Below are 17,485 nucleotides of genomic sequence, written 5' to 3'. Positions count from 1 at the left end.
GGTATAATATATATCGAGAGGAAATGTCAGTATAATGGAGAAGACATTGAAAAGGGCTGATAAATGGACCTTAAAAAAAAAGGGTAACATTAGACAATGAGAAGAATAAGTATAGTGAGTCAAATGAAATCGGATTCTTGTCCTAAATCCTTTGAGTTATTGTCATTTTACCCGTAAGTAAGCAATTAGTTAAAATGTGTCATCTGTGAGGAAAACTCAGTAATTCTACTTAGTGAATTTCCAGGTGATAGCATATATTCATTATCCTCAACCTGCCAAATTATTATCAGTTATAAAATATCCATTTTCCAGTTAACTTACACATTTCAGGAGACTGCAGTGCGTACAATATTTGCAGTATATATAGCTTGAGTGACTATGTGCATCTGTTTGTCAGCTTCTCATTAAGCTCTTAATTTGGAGTTTAAATACATGCTTGGATATTAATAAAGTTTTTTTGGAGATAGGTCGAATGTGTCATGACTGAACTTTGTTTTCTGTAGGAATGATCCCAGTGGTTATCCTGTCTGTCCTGCTTTGCTTTGGTTCTGATCAGGTCTAATTATATGCATTTGCAAAGTTGCTATATTTTGTCATCTGAACAGTCTGCATGTGCAAGGAGTATTTTTAACTGGCAAAGAGACTGTTCCCTTCCTCAGGCAGTATTTAGAGATTGTCTAGGAGTTAGTCCTAAGGCATTTCTCTGATGAACTACAAAGCAGCCACAGGATCTGGTCCAAGTTGTAATGTGAAGACTGAGTCGCTGAGAATTTTGCTTCCATGATCTAGAAAATGGATATGGATACTGGTGATGTCAATTGTTTTGGAAATATTTTGAAGTTAGAATAGTGATTATTAGGAAAAAATAAAAGAAAACCAACTTTTGAGACCTTCATGCAAGAGGTACTGCTTGTGTTTTATTTTAATCTTTTTGGCTAATTTACCTTCCCTCAGAGACAGGCTCTCAAAATATTTTATTCTGGAAACAGTTTATGTCCTTTGTCCAAGCCAGATGGAATCCATGCACACTATGGATATGAGCACCGAACAAATGAAAGGAAGTGAACACATTCTAAGGGATTTGACATGGTCCAAGAGTGATTACAAATTTATAATCCACTTGGGGGACTTTGCTGATTTCTTAAGCAGCTTGAGTGGTTTATGAACAGCATGCAATTTCATTGTGAATGTCAGATTAATGCTAGATGAATGCTTTAAACAAAATTTATGCCATCTTGGGTCGATTTATTTAACCCATTGAAATGTTTTTATACTGTTTTATGGTTTACATTACTAACGTTAATGTATACATTTCCTCTCCTGACAGAATGACAATGTACCTATTAAATTAAATGCAGCAGCTATTTTAAGAGAGGGTGCCCTCTATCAGCGAAAAATGGAACAGGAGCTCCAGAGGTATGATCATGCATCTTTCTCAGATTGTTTTTCAGACCTCTTGATAAAGAAATAATTGACAACATTACAACAATTAAGTAAACTCCAGGTAAACTAGTTTAAAGTACCGTTTGTAAGGCATTAAGAAGCTATTCTGTAAGTATTGCCGACAATCAGAAAAGTGGACTAAAATGGAAGTTTACACTGAAGTCATTAGTTTACTATATATGATGTGCAGTGTGACTGTGTTCTGATTTTGCACTCTGGGTAGTGTCCACTTGTAAAGTCCAATAAAGATCAATTGTTACATTTGTTCCAATTCTGCAGAGTAAATAATGACCCAAATGCACATCTACCTCTGTGCCCATTATAAAAGGAGCATATGTATATTAAGCACTTCGTATGCCTTCCTTTTTCTTCTTTTTTCTTTTTTTTTTTTTTGAGGGGGGTGGGGAACTAAATGCAAAGTTGATAGTTGAACTTGTTTATCTGTGTATAGAAATACCAGTCCCTTTCTGTCACAGTAAGGTGTACGGGAGAGCTAAGACCGTGCTGCTTCACATGCTGGATGAGCAGGAGTGCAGGTGGCGGCAAGGCATGCAAGGACAGTGTCCTTATTGACATGCCACTCAGCCCCATAGTACCCAGGCGAGGCACCAGAGCAGGTCCAATGAGGGGAAGCAGAGTCAGCCAGCAATCCAGTGATTGCTAGGTGAGACCACAGGGACAAGTCAGGCCAAGGCCAAGCTGAGAGACAAGTCAACAAGATGGGGTTAGCAGGTACAAGGCTGGGCACAGGCATACCTGCAACATAGCCAAGGACAAAGGATTCTACCATGAGATTAAATGCAGTTTCCAGGAAGGTCCACAGATACAATTTTCTCAGCAGTTTTTCACACAGCTCTTCTCACTGCAGTCAGATCCAGTGGTGCACAGCTGCACCATAACACAGCTGCCTTTGAATACAGGCAATTAAATCCTAGGGGTGGGGAATAAGATCTTGCAGGTCCATTTTGTGCACACAGAGCTCTGACGTAAGGAAGCCTGACTATGCAGCACAGATTTTCAGCTGATATTAATTAGGTTTCTGAATGTCCACTGCAGGCTGTGTTCTATAGCTAGAAATATAGAACATTTTCACTAATAATTTTAACAAAGATAAAAACCTATATCATTTTCATCTTGATTTAGTATTATTACTAATCCACCTGACTTCCCAAACTAAGGACTAAATACTGTTATAATTTTAAGTCCTGGAATGACTGTCTAAAGTTGAATTGGGTTTTTGTACTTGGGAAATTTTGTTAGATGGATCAGAATTTCAGCAGTAAGATTTTACACATCACTCAGGTTGTGCTATCACCTATCGTTAACAGCTGTGTATGTATACTGAAGTTTCTTCATACCATTATACATAAATTGTTCACTTGATCTGGCAGAATTTTATTGCAATCAGCAAAGGAATGATGTTCCCCTTAACACTATTTTTTATTCATTAGATGAATAAAAAATAAAGCTTAAGCTGTGTTTAACACCCAACAAATATCTATATCTGCATTGAGGAGCAACAGTAAGGCACAACTCACTGCTTTTTTGTGTCTTGGCTCACTCAGTCCTTTGCTGCTAGAGTTTGGGAGGTCTGCTGAAGGCCTTTGCTTTGCTTTTCTCTCTCTGTAAAAAATAAGAATGTGGTTTTACTTAATAGCTGAATACTTCTTTGCCTGCTTACAACAAAATTATAGGGTTGTTTAATTAATACAAAACAGAAACGGAAATAAGCAGAAAAGCTTTTATTCCTCTATGGTAAAGTTGGCAAAAAACTGCCAAAGGGAAAACTTATTTGCTCTTTCTACCTCTAAGCAAAATAATACTCAGAGAAATTTAACATACCTTTGGCCTGATTCTCCTTGCTCCTTTTAAGAATACATATGTAAATAAATTTAGCCCTCTCTTTGGGCTTTACTGTGCTGAAAACTTTCATGTTCATGCCTTCATACGCTTTCTTACTCCCCTATTCTCCTAGGCTTTCTTCCTAGACAGAACACCTCTTAGACTGGAATTAAAATACACCTGTCAGATGACTTCACAATGACTCCTTTTTTCTCTGCAGAGATCAAGCACCACTTTATGTCACAAACTTCTACAAACCAAAGCAGGGCTGGAGACCCAGAGTATGATTTACTCTTCCTTCACTCTTGCAGAATTGAAAATTTGCTACAAGGAACTGGAGACACATCTGAATTCTTGGAATGGCAAAAACAGATGCGTGGAAAAGATTTGGAAGAGCAGCTGGCTGAAATAGAGTATAGAAGGCTTCAAGGGAAACTGAGTCATGAAGAGGCAGTTCTAGCCCATCAGAATGTAATTCAGGAAAATAAGAAGAAAGCTGATCTAATGAGAGAAGAGGTAATACAGCTTTCCCAAAATTCATGTCATTATTGGTATTCTTTTTGTACAGATACTGAGATATTACCACTGTTTGCAATGAAATCACAAATATGTGACTAATTTCATTATCTTGTTAAAATGAGAGCCATGAATATAAACAACTTTGTTTCCTTAAACAGATATAATTCAGTTTATTTAATATTATCCAACACAACTGTATGTCTCCTAGGGGAAAATTCATACAGGAAGCCTCTTTAGATCTAAAGATATGGAAAATAGAATAATTATGCCAAGAAGTACCTCTTCACATATTTTCTAACATGGAAAATCACGTTTTCTCCAAAACATTGCTAAATCTTTTCTTTTTTGCCCAACTCACGTTTTTCTGGTGCTTTCCTTATAAAGTAAGCAAATGCTCAAGAAATAATCAAGTACCACAGAATTCATAGTTTCAGAAGTGATTGTCACAGACTGTGTCCACTGTTACTCTTTTCTATTAACTTGGTTTGTTGCTATGCCCTGAAGGCTGACCATTGTTTTTCTGGTCACCTCTCACAGATGTCGGTAGTGACTCAGCAATTTAGAATAGACCCACAGAGATTTTCAAAAAGGACATAATCATAATACAAAAGAGAAATCTGCTTAATTGGGTCCTTTTCTGTTCTTAAAAAAGTACCTGTCAGCTGTTTTGGCATTATGTCTATCTAGGCAGTCAAGCAACAACTTGAAGTGAATCCTAACCTGTACAGAGCATGAGGTGGTTGCTTTCACCCATTCAAAAATGATTGTAGCCATTATATTCGTCTCAATTTCAGGGATAATATAGTCCAAAGAATGCTGTTGTCTTTGCACTATTTCAATTATTTGAAGCACTCATATCATTGGTTATCAGGAATTCTATTAACTTGTTTATTTGGTATTTAGAAAGCAGAGCTGATGCATGAGTATGCAGAGAGATGTCTACAGGAACGGAAAGAAATGAGAGAGCTGGTGGAGAAGGTCATGGAAGGACACAAGAATGCAAAGCAAGCAAAACTAAAGCTGCAGAAATACAAACAGCAGATAGGTATTTATATATTGCCAGAAAAATTCAATATGATGCCAAATGTCCCCAGATTACGTTATTTTAGAGGGGCAATTACAATTTTTCTGAAAGAGAGAGTAAGTTGTGGGAAATATCCAGGTTATAAATTCCCAGAAATGTAAGAATATGAATTTTAAGACTGAGTTGGTAGCAGGTAGATCAGAAACTCTAACATACTGCTTATAGGAATTAAACTTTGTTTAAAAGAGAAGAATACAATGCTAATGCTCTGCAACTGGTTTCCCTTCCATCTAAAAGCAGCATATTTGAATGGCTGTACTTTCTGTCAAATCAATTTAGGAAGCTCAGATTCTTGTGATTCATGCCATTAAGAGAGGATTTGCCTAGCAACCTCTCTGAAAGAATCATAGCTCAAGATTATTGTCTTCTTTAGAGAAGACAGTCTGGAGGAGATGATTGTAGCTGATGAAAGAAAAGACATCTGCCAAAAGAGCAGACCCACAAAGGAGAAGGATTAGCACAAGTCAGACCAGTCTTTAGAATGTAGAGAAATTGTGTTACACATCCTCTACTATTCTTAAATAAAATTCCTAGTTAATGCATCAGTGAATTAAGTCCAAGCAGAAGACTGTACGTACTTCCAATGCAATACCATGCAAACAAATGTTAACACATGTTAATAAATGTTAACAATGTACAAATGGGCTCTCACACTGTGCATATTTTGGTGAGCAGAATACTTTTCACTGCTTATCTATCTCCAAACTTGTATTGAGGGTGGCAGAAAGTGTTAGCCAGTCTGAAATGGCATAGCAAAGCCTACCAACCTGAATGGACCACTGATTTCTAGGATATACACAGCTTGATAAACTGCAAGTGTTTGATGTCATATAATATCCTTTTGTTAAAAAAATGAAACAATATACATTAATTAGAACAGAAATTAAGAAGAAACAATTCAAATCGTTATTGAATATAGAATATACATACAATAAGAACAATGTTTCTATGTTGAATAGAACGATAGATAGTGGAGGTGGGAAGTACTCATTTGTTTAATTGTTCCTCCCACCAGTAACAGACTGTTCCTTCAAGTACCTTCAGATCTGTATTATTGTCATTATTCGCAAACAAATCTGAGTTTTCCTCCAGATGGACTACTTGTTAAAATATGCAGCCTGCTAACAGAGATCAGTTCTTTTCTTTCAGTTCAGGAGGTTTGTGAAGAAAATCGAGAACTACTTCGGCAAGCTTTAGAAGAAGAGGAAGAGAAGCTTAAGAAAAAATATGAATTAATTCAACAAATACGAGCCATTGAATCTCTACCAATCATTAAACACAAGTTTGTTGACTTAACTGAGGTAAGCTCAAAAGAAAAAAGCTTCTGTTTTTATGCTAATGTGTATTGTATGTGTTTCACACGCTCAGAGGAACTGCATACTGCATGCAGATGTGCTGTGTTAAGCACAAAGTGACCCCATGAGACAAAGATCAGATCTGAAGCTTCCACAAAGTTTATAAAATGGGAATTTTATCATGGAGAATATTCTGATGATAAGTGAGAACTTAATTCCTATTCGTGATACTAAGTGAAATCATAGGCCCTTTGAACTTCCTTTGAATTTTGCTGACAGTGTCTAGATTTCCAGACATCATTCAAAAAGAGGCTGCCAACTGATTACAATATGTGCCATCCACCTTCACAGGGTCACAGATTTGTCAGACTTCAGTGAAGACTGGTACAAACACAAAGTGAAAAATGAAGTATAGTTGTTCATATTGCAGTGGTGATTGCCATGGTAATTGACAAAATCAATTTCCCGTGCTTTCAAAACTGTCACCATTCAGGTATATGAGAGAGATTGTCTGGAGAGCCCAAAACCTGCTTACCTGTTGTACATGTACTGTGCAAATGACTTGTGAGTGTGTATGTGGTTAAGTCCATGTAAATGTATCCCAAACTTCCTGAACTTGCTATTGACTCACAGCAGCTGATACAGCTGACTCTGGGCTTGGCAGTGGTCACTTCTGCAGAATTTCCAGATTTACACAGCATCCAGAAATCTCTTATCTTACCTCTAAACCAGAAGCAGAGCAGCTAAAATATACTCCTCCATTTTCCTTCTCCAAACTGAAAATAGGGATAAGAGAGTAATACAAAACAACCTCCCCAATTTTAAATGTGGTCATTTTTTTTTACCTGGATTCAGTCACAAGATGTAGGCTTGTGACTGTAGGTAAAGTTGTAAGACATAGTCTGCAAAGACAAAACAGTTTAAAGTAGTAGGATATGGAAATGTCGTTACTTGTTGAATCACAGCAACGTGTATAAAATGATGTAGGCTCTCACTGAGGAAAATAAGGTGGCTGGAATGTCAGTACTTTCTTACCTTTGAACATTGCTCATTTCACTGCCATGTACAGTGGTTGTGAACCCAATACAGAGCTTCCACTGGAATTCTGTTACTAAGTACAGAATATGGCTCCAAAGTAAATTTCCTCTCTAGCTCTTCTCAATGAGAAACTGGAAAAACACAATCGTTTTCAAGGCATATATAAAAAATTCAACTGAAATCAAGCTTCTCTAAGGTAAATGAAGTGTAAGGTTGATGAAAGTGGGATGGCCATTTTGTGAAAGGCAAGTTGTACTCTGTCAGTATTCAATACGAGGGATTTTTTTTCTGCTAGAAAGGATTGCCTGAAAACACATCAGCTCTTGAACTTAATAATTTCTCTCCGTTAAAATGAGTGTAATGAGTTTTACTTACATATATTTATCATTACCAGTAAAGCTCAGTCTTGGAAGTAACATTCATAGGAGTGGTTGTTCTCTTTTGCCTTCCTCAAATTCAGTCTTTCCAAACTTTGTCATTCATTTCCTGTGGAACGAAGTAGACCAATGTCTTTGTGATTAAAATCTTAACCAGTATTTCACTCCTAATATCATACAACTGTGTAGAAAGAGTCCGGTATGCATCTTGATTTCCTGCACCTACGTCTTCCATTATAACATGCCATGGTACCAGATCCTCATTAAAAATGTGTACCCAAACTACATTGCTGAACAAAAGAATATTAATTGCAGTGAAAGGGATGAAATTTTGCAGAGACAGATACAGAGAAGCTCGGTACTCATATATATTCATGCAAATTTTCCCTATATACAGTTGTATTTATGTGTAGATACAGGGAAGGGGAGAGTATACGTAAGGACTGAAAACTTCAAGTGTACACAGATCTGTTCAGAAATTGCCTGTCTTCATATGGAAGCTAAGTCTCATTACATCTCATAGCCAGGCTCACTGTGACCTTCATTACAAAGTGGATTTTAAAAATCCTTCAATAAACATTCAGATTCGAATATCTCAGATTTGGCCATTAATTTTCAATGTCCTGATTATAAAGCATTGTTTATTCCTGGACTTTTCAGATAAAAATGATAGATGTCATAGTTCAGATCCATAATTTTGACATAGATAAATACAAAAAATGCATATTTTTGAGTTTAAATTCAGTTTTAGTTTTACCAAAATAGAAAATATGCAGTTTTGCAGATTGCAAAACTTTAAAAGGCTTATTAAAACTAAAAGGTAAGTCAAATAGATTTTTTATTGGACAGCAAATATGTTGTGTTTGTATTTATTCTATATTTCGATATTTTTTCATGAAATGTTTTGCAAGCCTTGTGTTTTGACACATAAGAAGGACACTACACTTTAAATCCAGCTTGTAAATAGCAGTTAAGTTAGAGTCATCCCCATCTTTTTTGAAGTCAAAAAATATTCAGCATGACTTGGAACACAATCAGAATACTCTGATTGGACTCATTTTCTCTCTCCTTGCCATTTACAGTGTTATTTAAATCTATACTTATTTCCTAGACTGGTGGCCATGGTTTAATTTGTGAAATGTCAATAGTGGAACTACGTGAACGCCTCGCTCTACTCAAAGAAGCACAGAAGGCAGCAGAGGAAGAGAAGAGAGATCAGATAATTCATGATAAACAAGCTAAGGAACAACTTCTTCTAGATAAACTGGACCAGATTTCCATTTTCAGAGCAGAACTTGGACGAGCAGCTGCATTAAAGTCAGTATAAAACAGTATATGACATTAACACAATGAAACTGTTAATATTTTGCTAGTTCCATGAGAAGAAAAACAAGTAGAGAGCAAAATGTTTTTATAAAGCGATGTAGCTTTTGTCAAAGATTACACTGGAACCAAGATTTCTTCTTTCTCCTGAAAATAATTTGCATCAAATGCAGCAACTCTTTTTCATCCATTTGTATTTATGGTTGAAGACACTGTATAGGGTAGTGTTGAGAGTATTGCACCGGGATTCAGAGCCAAAACTCTGTTGAGTAAGAAGCACTTTCTTCTGCTCCTTTTCAGTTAATCAGAATTCATTTCATTTCATTACAATCATTCTTACTCGCTGCTTAAAGTGGTTTCTCATTTCCATCTAAGCCAATACATTAGGGCTATAGTTTTCTTCTTTGAACTTCATTTGTTATGTGAAAGGGCAGGCATTATTTTAGAAGTTAAAGGTACTTTAAGAAGGAGATTTTTCTGATAATAAATTATAAATTAAATATACTATAGCTGCAGATCAAAGAGAAGAATCGTTGCTTACGGGCTCTCTGATCAAATTTTGTATTCATTATGCATATTTATTATTAATTATCATATTTATTATTCATTGTCATAAAGATCCACAACCATCACAGATGGTTACATACACAGAAAGCAGATCCCATTCACAAGGAATGTAAAATCTAAGTTTAAATTATTTACAAACAGATCTGAGCAAGAAGAAAGCCTGTGTAAGCGTGTGAAATACGGATCACCTCTTGCTCTTATGCCATTTTTACTGCATCTTGACTATGCCTGTTTTTTTGGCAAGTTTTCTTTCACCTTTTTTCTTTTGTGACTTTGATAGTTTAGTTCTTGCCATACTTAGTTCTTGTCCAGGCTGACGTTCTGAAGATGTATTCTATCAGGCTGAAGCCATGCGTCTTTAGACGTGTTTTAGATTTGTGTTTATCACTTGGATACCGAAGGTGGCTTCTTAGGAGTTCAATTCATGTTATTGATTTATCTTCCAGTTCTAAATCTCAATTACAGAAGGCAGTATTGATGTATTCATTTAACTAGTTTTCTCTGGTCCCAGCTCTGATTTCGTTTGTAGCTGATGTTTAATCTCTGAAGAGTGAGGTTTACTGTGTTAGTACTTAAGAACTTATTTTAATGAGGTTATTGAATCAATAACTGGAGCTCCAGTGGATTGACTGCATAGATCAGTGACCTTCTCTTCTGTGTCATCTATGGAGGAAAGGCTAAAGGACCTGAAATAGGCTGAGCTGGAAACAAATTCCCATCTCTAAGCATTCGTGGAATCCTGTGGGAGCAATTCAAGTCACTGCTTACCACAGGAGATTCAAACCAGGCATTAAGAACTTGTACACCACATAAAATCTATTTCTCTAGTAGGTGTTCTAAAAATCATTTGTTATGGTAGATGTGCAGCGTGTACATACCGTATAGAGCTGGGTTTCTTCAAAATAGGCTCTTTGTCTTCATTCAGACCTAAAACTGTTCTAATCCTGAAGTAAACTAGGCTGGAATGTGAAGTTAACCTGATTTGTCCTGACATACTTGAGATGTTATTTAGAACAGATGACCGTGCCAGTGGTGGTAGAATACAAATAAATTTAAATACTGAATTTGCAAGCTTCTATTCGGATCCATGGTAAGGAATATAGAAATATATTTTAATGGAGTCCCATTTGTTCTCCAAATGAAGGAAACATAAATTTTCAGCATCAATTTTACAATACATTTCTTTTCACACCTCCCAGGCACTCTATGTCACAACTTGGGAGCATTTATTATAAAGAGGCATCATCAAAGTACACTAGAAATGTTGTTCTCCAGGAATGTCTTTAATGCTTGATCATCTAGAATGCAAATCTGAGGTGGTATTTCTGTTAATACACAGCATGCCAGCACATTTACCAGTGCTAGACTTTTTGCTGCAGCTTTCATTTTTCTCTAAACAAAGTATAGGTTTTGTGTGTTAAACGTATTTACAGGTCTAGACTCCCAGAATGTCTATCAAGTCAGTGTGATTAATTGCTTGAATTGTGTTGACATACTGCACAGGAGATGTAAAGATCAAATTACGCTCACAGAATTAATTCATAATTATAGGCATAGAATAGCAAATCTTACTAATGGTGCTCATAAGATACCACTGTGCAGCAACACAAAATTACATGTTATACCTGCAATTGTATTATGTTGAAGGCTCTTGCTAATCAGCCAAAGTGTGATGGCTGAGCTTTGCTAAACAAATGTGTTTTAGTTAGTGTCAGCTGGAGTTTAATTGGGTCCCTACCAAGCAAGTTCCTTTCAATATCATTTATAAACAGACATACATCAACACAAAAGAAGAACACCAGGCAAGCATATAATGAACTATATTAAACAAAATAGGAAATGGAACATGAAAAATCACAGAAACATCAGCCTTTAATTGAAAGCCATTACATCCATCACAGCAGTGGCTTTGTGAGTACTCGCAGAACATTTAAGAATCAATTCAGCATACATGCAGGACTTCTCTTTAATTGCTAGAACTTCACACAGTCTGAAGATTAGCACTGGCATATGAAACAGACAAACGTTTGAGTTCTCAGCTTTCAAACATGAACTCTAAAAGATTTTTGTCTGTTGGAATACATGCTAATGTACTATAGGTATGTGCCCATATACTTCAGTTACAATTCTCTTTCACTCCAGTGAGGCTATGTCTATATTCCAGGTAATTTAGTGCAATGAAGATGAAGCAATAGATGAAACCAGTCAGTGCTGAGGCTCCAAATCTGTGGTTTGGTGGGTTTACTCTGGATTAGACCTAGGCTGGTCTTGAGTCTGCATGTTCTCACCTGGTACACCACTACCAATACAAGATGGGGGATGAAAGGATTTAGTGCAGCCCTGCTGAAAAAGACATGGGGGCACTGATAGATGGCAAGCTGGACATGAGGCAGCAATGTGACCTTGCATTCCAGAAAGGCAGCCATACCCTGTGCTGTATCAAAAGAAGTGTTGCCAGCAGTTAAGGGAGGTGGTCCTGCCCCCGTACTCCGCACTGGTGAGGCCTCACCTGGAGTACTGTGTCCAGGCATGGAGTCCTCAGTGCAGGAGAGACATACTCCTGTTGGAGTGCATCCAGAGGGCCACAAAGGGACCTCAGTGCCAGGCTGGATCAGGCCCTGGACAACCTGATGTAGCTGTGGTGCCCCTGTCCATTGCAGGAGTTGGACCAGATGGCCCTTAAAAGAGCCTTCCAGCGGCGAGGATTCTACAATCCTATGATTCTAAGTACACTGAGAATTCTGTATACGCTTTCCAAAAATTATCACATCATTTTGTGTTGCATCTGGAGAGGGTTCTTCTAGCCATGGACTATCCCATTCTGAGTGACTGTTAACTTGCTTCCTTAGGAAATATGTGATACAGGGAGAGAGATCTTGTACAAGGATTTTATGTCTCAAGTCCTACAAGTTCTTCACTGAACATCACAGAAAAACAGAACTTGAAAATTCCTTTTTTTCTTCCCTCTCTGAGTTTTCATTAGAATGTGGCATGGCATCCAAACATTAATGGGACTAGCTGCTTTTTGGAGGAGCATAGGTGGCTGGCACATGACTTCATGTAGAGGACTGAAAAATTTGTCTGGTAATAACCAACTATTTACAGCATTACTTCAGAAGCAGCTACTGCTGCTTCATGATGTTAAACCTCTTGTTGTTTCTCTTGTAATGGTATTTACAAGAATCTGGATTTGCATGTAATAAAAGGTTTTGTTGCTTATTCCCACTGACAATAGTTAATCACTGAGTATTTACATAAAACCTTACTGTTATATTCTCTTAGATCCCCTGGAATGCAACGCCTCATTGCAATGCAGATAGAAATAACCCACGCTCTCAATTAGATTATATGATAGCACATAATTTTTAGACTGACAGAATTGTGTTAAAAATTAAGCTCACTGTTGCAGTGTGTGATTGTATCAGGGAGGGAACAGAAGTGTTATCCCAAGTAGACAACATGACACAGACTGAGCAGCTCAGGAGGTGTCTCAGGAAATCAACTGGAAATGAGAAACCAAGCTAAACTGTGCCCTTTTTAAGAGGTCACAAACACATTTAGGAGTGCAGCATGGGTCAGAACTTCTGTGCATCCAATTTCTGACGATTTGGGGAAATGTAGTCTGGAAGGGCTGCACTGAAGAATACCTGCTACTATGAGGAATTTCCTGTTAGAGACAAAGTTAACATGACAGACAAAAATACCTCTCCCAAAATGAAAACGGTGTTTGGATCACTGGAATCTGGACACAGACACTTCTGAAGGCAAACTGGTGGTTTTAACATCAGAAGGAAACCCGCTTCTTCTCCCAGCTACACGAGAATCACAGCATCACAGAAGAGTTAAGGTTAGCAGGGATCTCTGGAGGTCATGAGAATAGCATGACTTATGGTGAAAACACCACAGAATAAGGCCTAAGTGATGAGGGAGAAATTCTCTTGTAAAACATTTCCAAAGGACAACCTGCCTCTGAAATCAGACCTGGCACTCACAGAGCAGCAGTTCAGTACTGGCTAACAAGGCCCCGGTGCACTCTGCTCTTGGTTAATCAGTCCTGTTCTGGTTTATAGCAGTTGTAATATTGTACTTCTGGAATATAAAAGGACCTTGCAGAAAACTAACACAGAAACAAATATCTTGCATTTGCCAAGGAATGCAGCAACTGAGATGAATACTAAAGACCATGTTAAGAAAACTCCACAAGCAAAAAGCTGCAGCATTAACACAAGTTCTGCACATTTTTTTCTAAAGAATGCCCTATCAGGCTTGAAATACTGTCAGATATTGTCATCATGGAATCCTATGGGAAGAAACGATTCAATACTGTTTAGTAATTCTGTTCTGTAAACAAGAAGCAAGCTGTGAATACCACATCCATTGAACTATGTGATTTAAACCTGTTTTTCAGCCAACCTGGTTTTCAGAAGCAGAAGCAAATTCATTATCATCCAAGTAATACATAATCAGATGGATATATTCTGTAGGTTGATATTACTTTACATTCTCATGGCTTCTTTTTCATTTTGCAGGCAAGAGGAAAAGAAAAGAAAGTCCCAGCTTGGTGAAAGGCAAATGAAAGATGAACGCATTTTAAATCTGCAGAAGAAAATTGAAGAGAAAGCAATGGAGCGTAAAAAGCAAGCAGAACTCCTAAAAATTACCCCCCAGAAATCCAGCACTGCACCAAGAAAGGTCTGGGAGTTACGTAAGGAAAAGAGCTCTGCAGTAGACCTTCCATTCAGAGTGTTGCTGTACTGTCAGCACTGGCAAGAGCAGCAGAAGCCATACTGGAGGGACAATAGCAAGTCCCCACTTCCTGAATAGGCACAGTGTCCCTCAAACCACGGCCTTGACCTCACCTCCTTGCCTCACATTTGGCTGCCACAGACCGGGCTCCATCCATACAATACCTACCTCACGTCACCACACACTGAAACAGCACCTGACCCCTGTCCCTCACTGTCTCACCCTCCTAACAGGCACATCCCACTACATCAAACTGGGACATTTGCTCCCTCCCACACCCAGGGCATGTTTCAGCTTATCATTGCCTTGATTTTAACCTGGCTTTTCCTCCACCTGATCTGACATCATCAAATGAAAGCACCCATAGCCTGCAGGCTTCATGCTGGTAACAATGGCTGTGTTTCCTTGGCAAGCCTGTGAGGGGAAGTGGTGAGAATTGCTGCTACAGCTAACAGTCGTGATGGGGTCACATTTTAAAAGCCCAGTACGAAATTAGAACTACATCTCCCAGCCCACTAAAATAATAACTCTTGGCTTGTTTTGTGGAAAAGATGAAGCTGAGTTCAGTGAAGAGGAAAATTGCATTTTTCAAATGCATATCGTTTAAAAACTGAAATAGTGCAGTCTTACAGAGTAGCAATGTTTGCAGCCCTCAGTATCCCCATTTCAAGGCACTGCATGTGTAGGTGCACGCTTACACAGAGCACTAGGTCTGTTCCATTTAGCAAAGACAATACTGACGACCTATTTGAAAAAGCATTTCCTACATTGGGATGGCTTTCTGAACCGAGGCTTTGAACATATGCTTAATCACTTTGCTGAATGGGGTCCAGTATAAAGTAGAAGCACTAAATGCAGACTTCAAAGGCAAGCAGCTGTGTAATTACTAATGCGAGACATTTATAAAATTAATTATATATTCAGAGCTTGGACTTTTTTTACTACTGATGTGGGTCTGCATGAGTGCTGCTATGTTGCATAAAAGTGGGGAGAAAAAAACAAGGCTTCTTTGTTTGTTTTGAAGTTAGATTTTGTATTTTGTTGATTATGTTTTGGAGCAAAGCTGCACACAGTTACCCTCCTAAGATGTCGCAGGATTTTTGCTCATGGCCTGCTCCGTTGTTAAGACATCTGTAAAAAAGAAAAAAAAATGAAAACAACAGGAGAATCTTAAGGTTACTCTAAATTATTTACGTGTTTTGGTGTATCAGTGCTGTTCAGCCCCGCGTGACCCTGTCCAAATGTCTGAACATTTGGACAAGGAGCTCAGTGCTTGTCAGATATGCCCAGCAGCATCTTTATTCTAGTTGAAGTGCATATTGCTGTAAGTGGTGTTAGTAAAGCTATAGGAAAAAGTGTTTAATTACAGAGCAATAGTTGTGTGGCATTCCAGGGGGACAGGACAAGGGGAAATGGCCGGAAACTTGAGCATAGGAAGTTCTGCACCAATATGTGAAGGAACTTCACAGTGCAGGTAATGGAGCACTGGCACAGGCTGCCCACAGAGGTGGTGAAGTCTTTTGCTCTGGAGATATTCAAGGCCCTCCTGGATGCCTGCCTGTGCAACCTGGTGTAGGGAGCTGCTTTGGTAGGGGGTTGGACTCGGTGATCTCTGGAGGTCCCTTCCAACCTCTACAGGTCTGTGGAGGAAAAAAAAAAAAAAAGGAAAACTACCATTAATTAAATATAAATATATATGTATCTTTCTACCATTTTAAGTGAAGAATCAGATGAAAAAGTAGCTATTCTCTGTTGCTTCTGTGCTTCCTTGGGAATGCTCCCTTGTGACCTAGCTTGTAAATAGCTAACAGCAGAGTGCGATAGGGTTTGTTCATTTGTGGCTTCAAGGATAACTTGATTGCAAAGAAAGAACACAAGGTAGTGATGTGGGAACAAGCCATCCCAGTAGCTTTCCATCAACCTCACATTCTGTGGAGTTGTAAAGACAAAGGGACCAGAGCAAAAAAGGAGATGTAACAAAACAAAGGAAGGAAAAATGATCTCTGAGGATCCGGGCTCACAGGGTAAGAACTGCAAAGACCTTCCTTAGCAGCAGTCAGCCCTTACATGAGGTCAAAGAGCAGTGGAGCCTGACCACTCCTGGTCACACAGGTGAACTGCCTTCAGTGATTGGGTGACTGGGTCTTTCCTTCAGGTGCTCCATCAGTGGTTCAGCCCATGGCTCAGCAGTCCCCATACAGGTGCATTGCAGCTGCGTGCTTCATCATAAACTGAGCAACCCAGCTGAGTTCCCTTCTATTCATCATGCCCAAACTGCTGATGTTTCCCAGGCACGTTGGCTGTGTTAGCAGCTAGACAAATTGTCAAAGAAAATGTCAGTGCATGATCTAAACAAAACCGTTACATTCTCAGCAGTCTGATCCTCCGTGTGTCATCTCTACAGGGCTCTTTGCAATGGAACCATTGGAAAGAAATGGAAGAGAGTCGGGAAAGGCGGTTCAAGACTCTTCAGTACGGCTTCATGGCCAGAGAAACAGCCCAGAAAATGTCTGCCTACGAGGCAGCGAGGTGCGGAGCCACAGCCTGTATCCTGCGCTCCCAAGTGAAATAAAGTGTGCTTGGAACAACCCCAGGCCTGCTGGAAATCTCCCAGTGCGACTACTTACTACGAGGTCGAATTTTAATCTTTACTTGATCATTACCACTTTAATAGCCAAATTTGGGTCATTCGCACAGGATAGAATTAAATTGTGTTAATGTTTTTTTATTTTTAAACTGTTAGGATTTTTGTTCTTTCCTATTAGAATGACAGGCTGTAAGAAACCACAATGGCCAACATCTGCATAAGAATGCTGAGGTCTATATTACTGTTACCACTGAACACTGTGTCATGAGTTGCTATGCTCATTTTCATGAAGAATAAAAACAAGGAGAAAAAAAAGCAACACTTGTTTGCACTGGCTTTTTTTCAGCAGGATGCTCGGCCCAAGATCCTAACACATCTTCTTATGTGACAGTAACTGCATGTAACAAGATCACCAGTTTCAACACTGGTTTTAGAGGGTGAAAGAAAACTCTCTGGAAGGTTGAGATGACTCGATAGCCTGCAGCTGCCACGGGCTGCACTCGGTGACCTCAGAGACCATCCATCCCTCTCTCTGCAGAGGTTAATCTTTTCCATTTCAAACAGCAAGGAGGAGGACACAGCGTTGCTGGATCTCTTTAGCAAGCTGCTACCAGAAAAGTCAGAACTCTCTCACTCACCTAGAAGATAATTTGCCCTCTATGAC

At 38.6% G+C, this 17,485-nt stretch overlaps 1 protein-coding gene across 1 annotated transcript in view; it reads left to right on the top strand.

Moving 5' to 3' along the window:
* Window positions 1-16,912, top strand: part of CFAP99 (cilia and flagella associated protein 99) — a 43,440-nt gene extending 26,528 nt beyond the window's left edge. The window contains exons 9-15 of the mRNA XM_065736164.1: window positions 1,328-1,416; window positions 3,597-3,801; window positions 4,708-4,849; window positions 6,038-6,189; window positions 8,710-8,915; window positions 14,018-14,180; window positions 16,639-16,912. Coding sequence (XP_065592236.1) covers window positions 1,328-1,416; window positions 3,597-3,801; window positions 4,708-4,849; window positions 6,038-6,189; window positions 8,710-8,915; window positions 14,018-14,180; window positions 16,639-16,806 — 1,125 coding nt within the window. The 3' untranslated portion in view covers window positions 16,807-16,912. The remainder of the gene's footprint in view (window positions 1-1,327; window positions 1,417-3,596; window positions 3,802-4,707; window positions 4,850-6,037; window positions 6,190-8,709; window positions 8,916-14,017; window positions 14,181-16,638) is intronic.
* The last annotated feature ends 573 nt before the right edge of the window (window positions 16,913-17,485 follow it).

This window comes from Cyrtonyx montezumae, unplaced genomic scaffold, assembly GCF_038088225.1.
Source record: "Cyrtonyx montezumae isolate F1298 unplaced genomic scaffold, pur_monq_1.0 scaffold_2, whole genome shotgun sequence".
Taxonomy (NCBI): Eukaryota; Metazoa; Chordata; class Aves; order Galliformes; family Odontophoridae; genus Cyrtonyx; species Cyrtonyx montezumae.
Note: the sequence above shows the minus strand (reverse complement) of the source record. Positions and strands in the feature narration are given on the sequence as shown.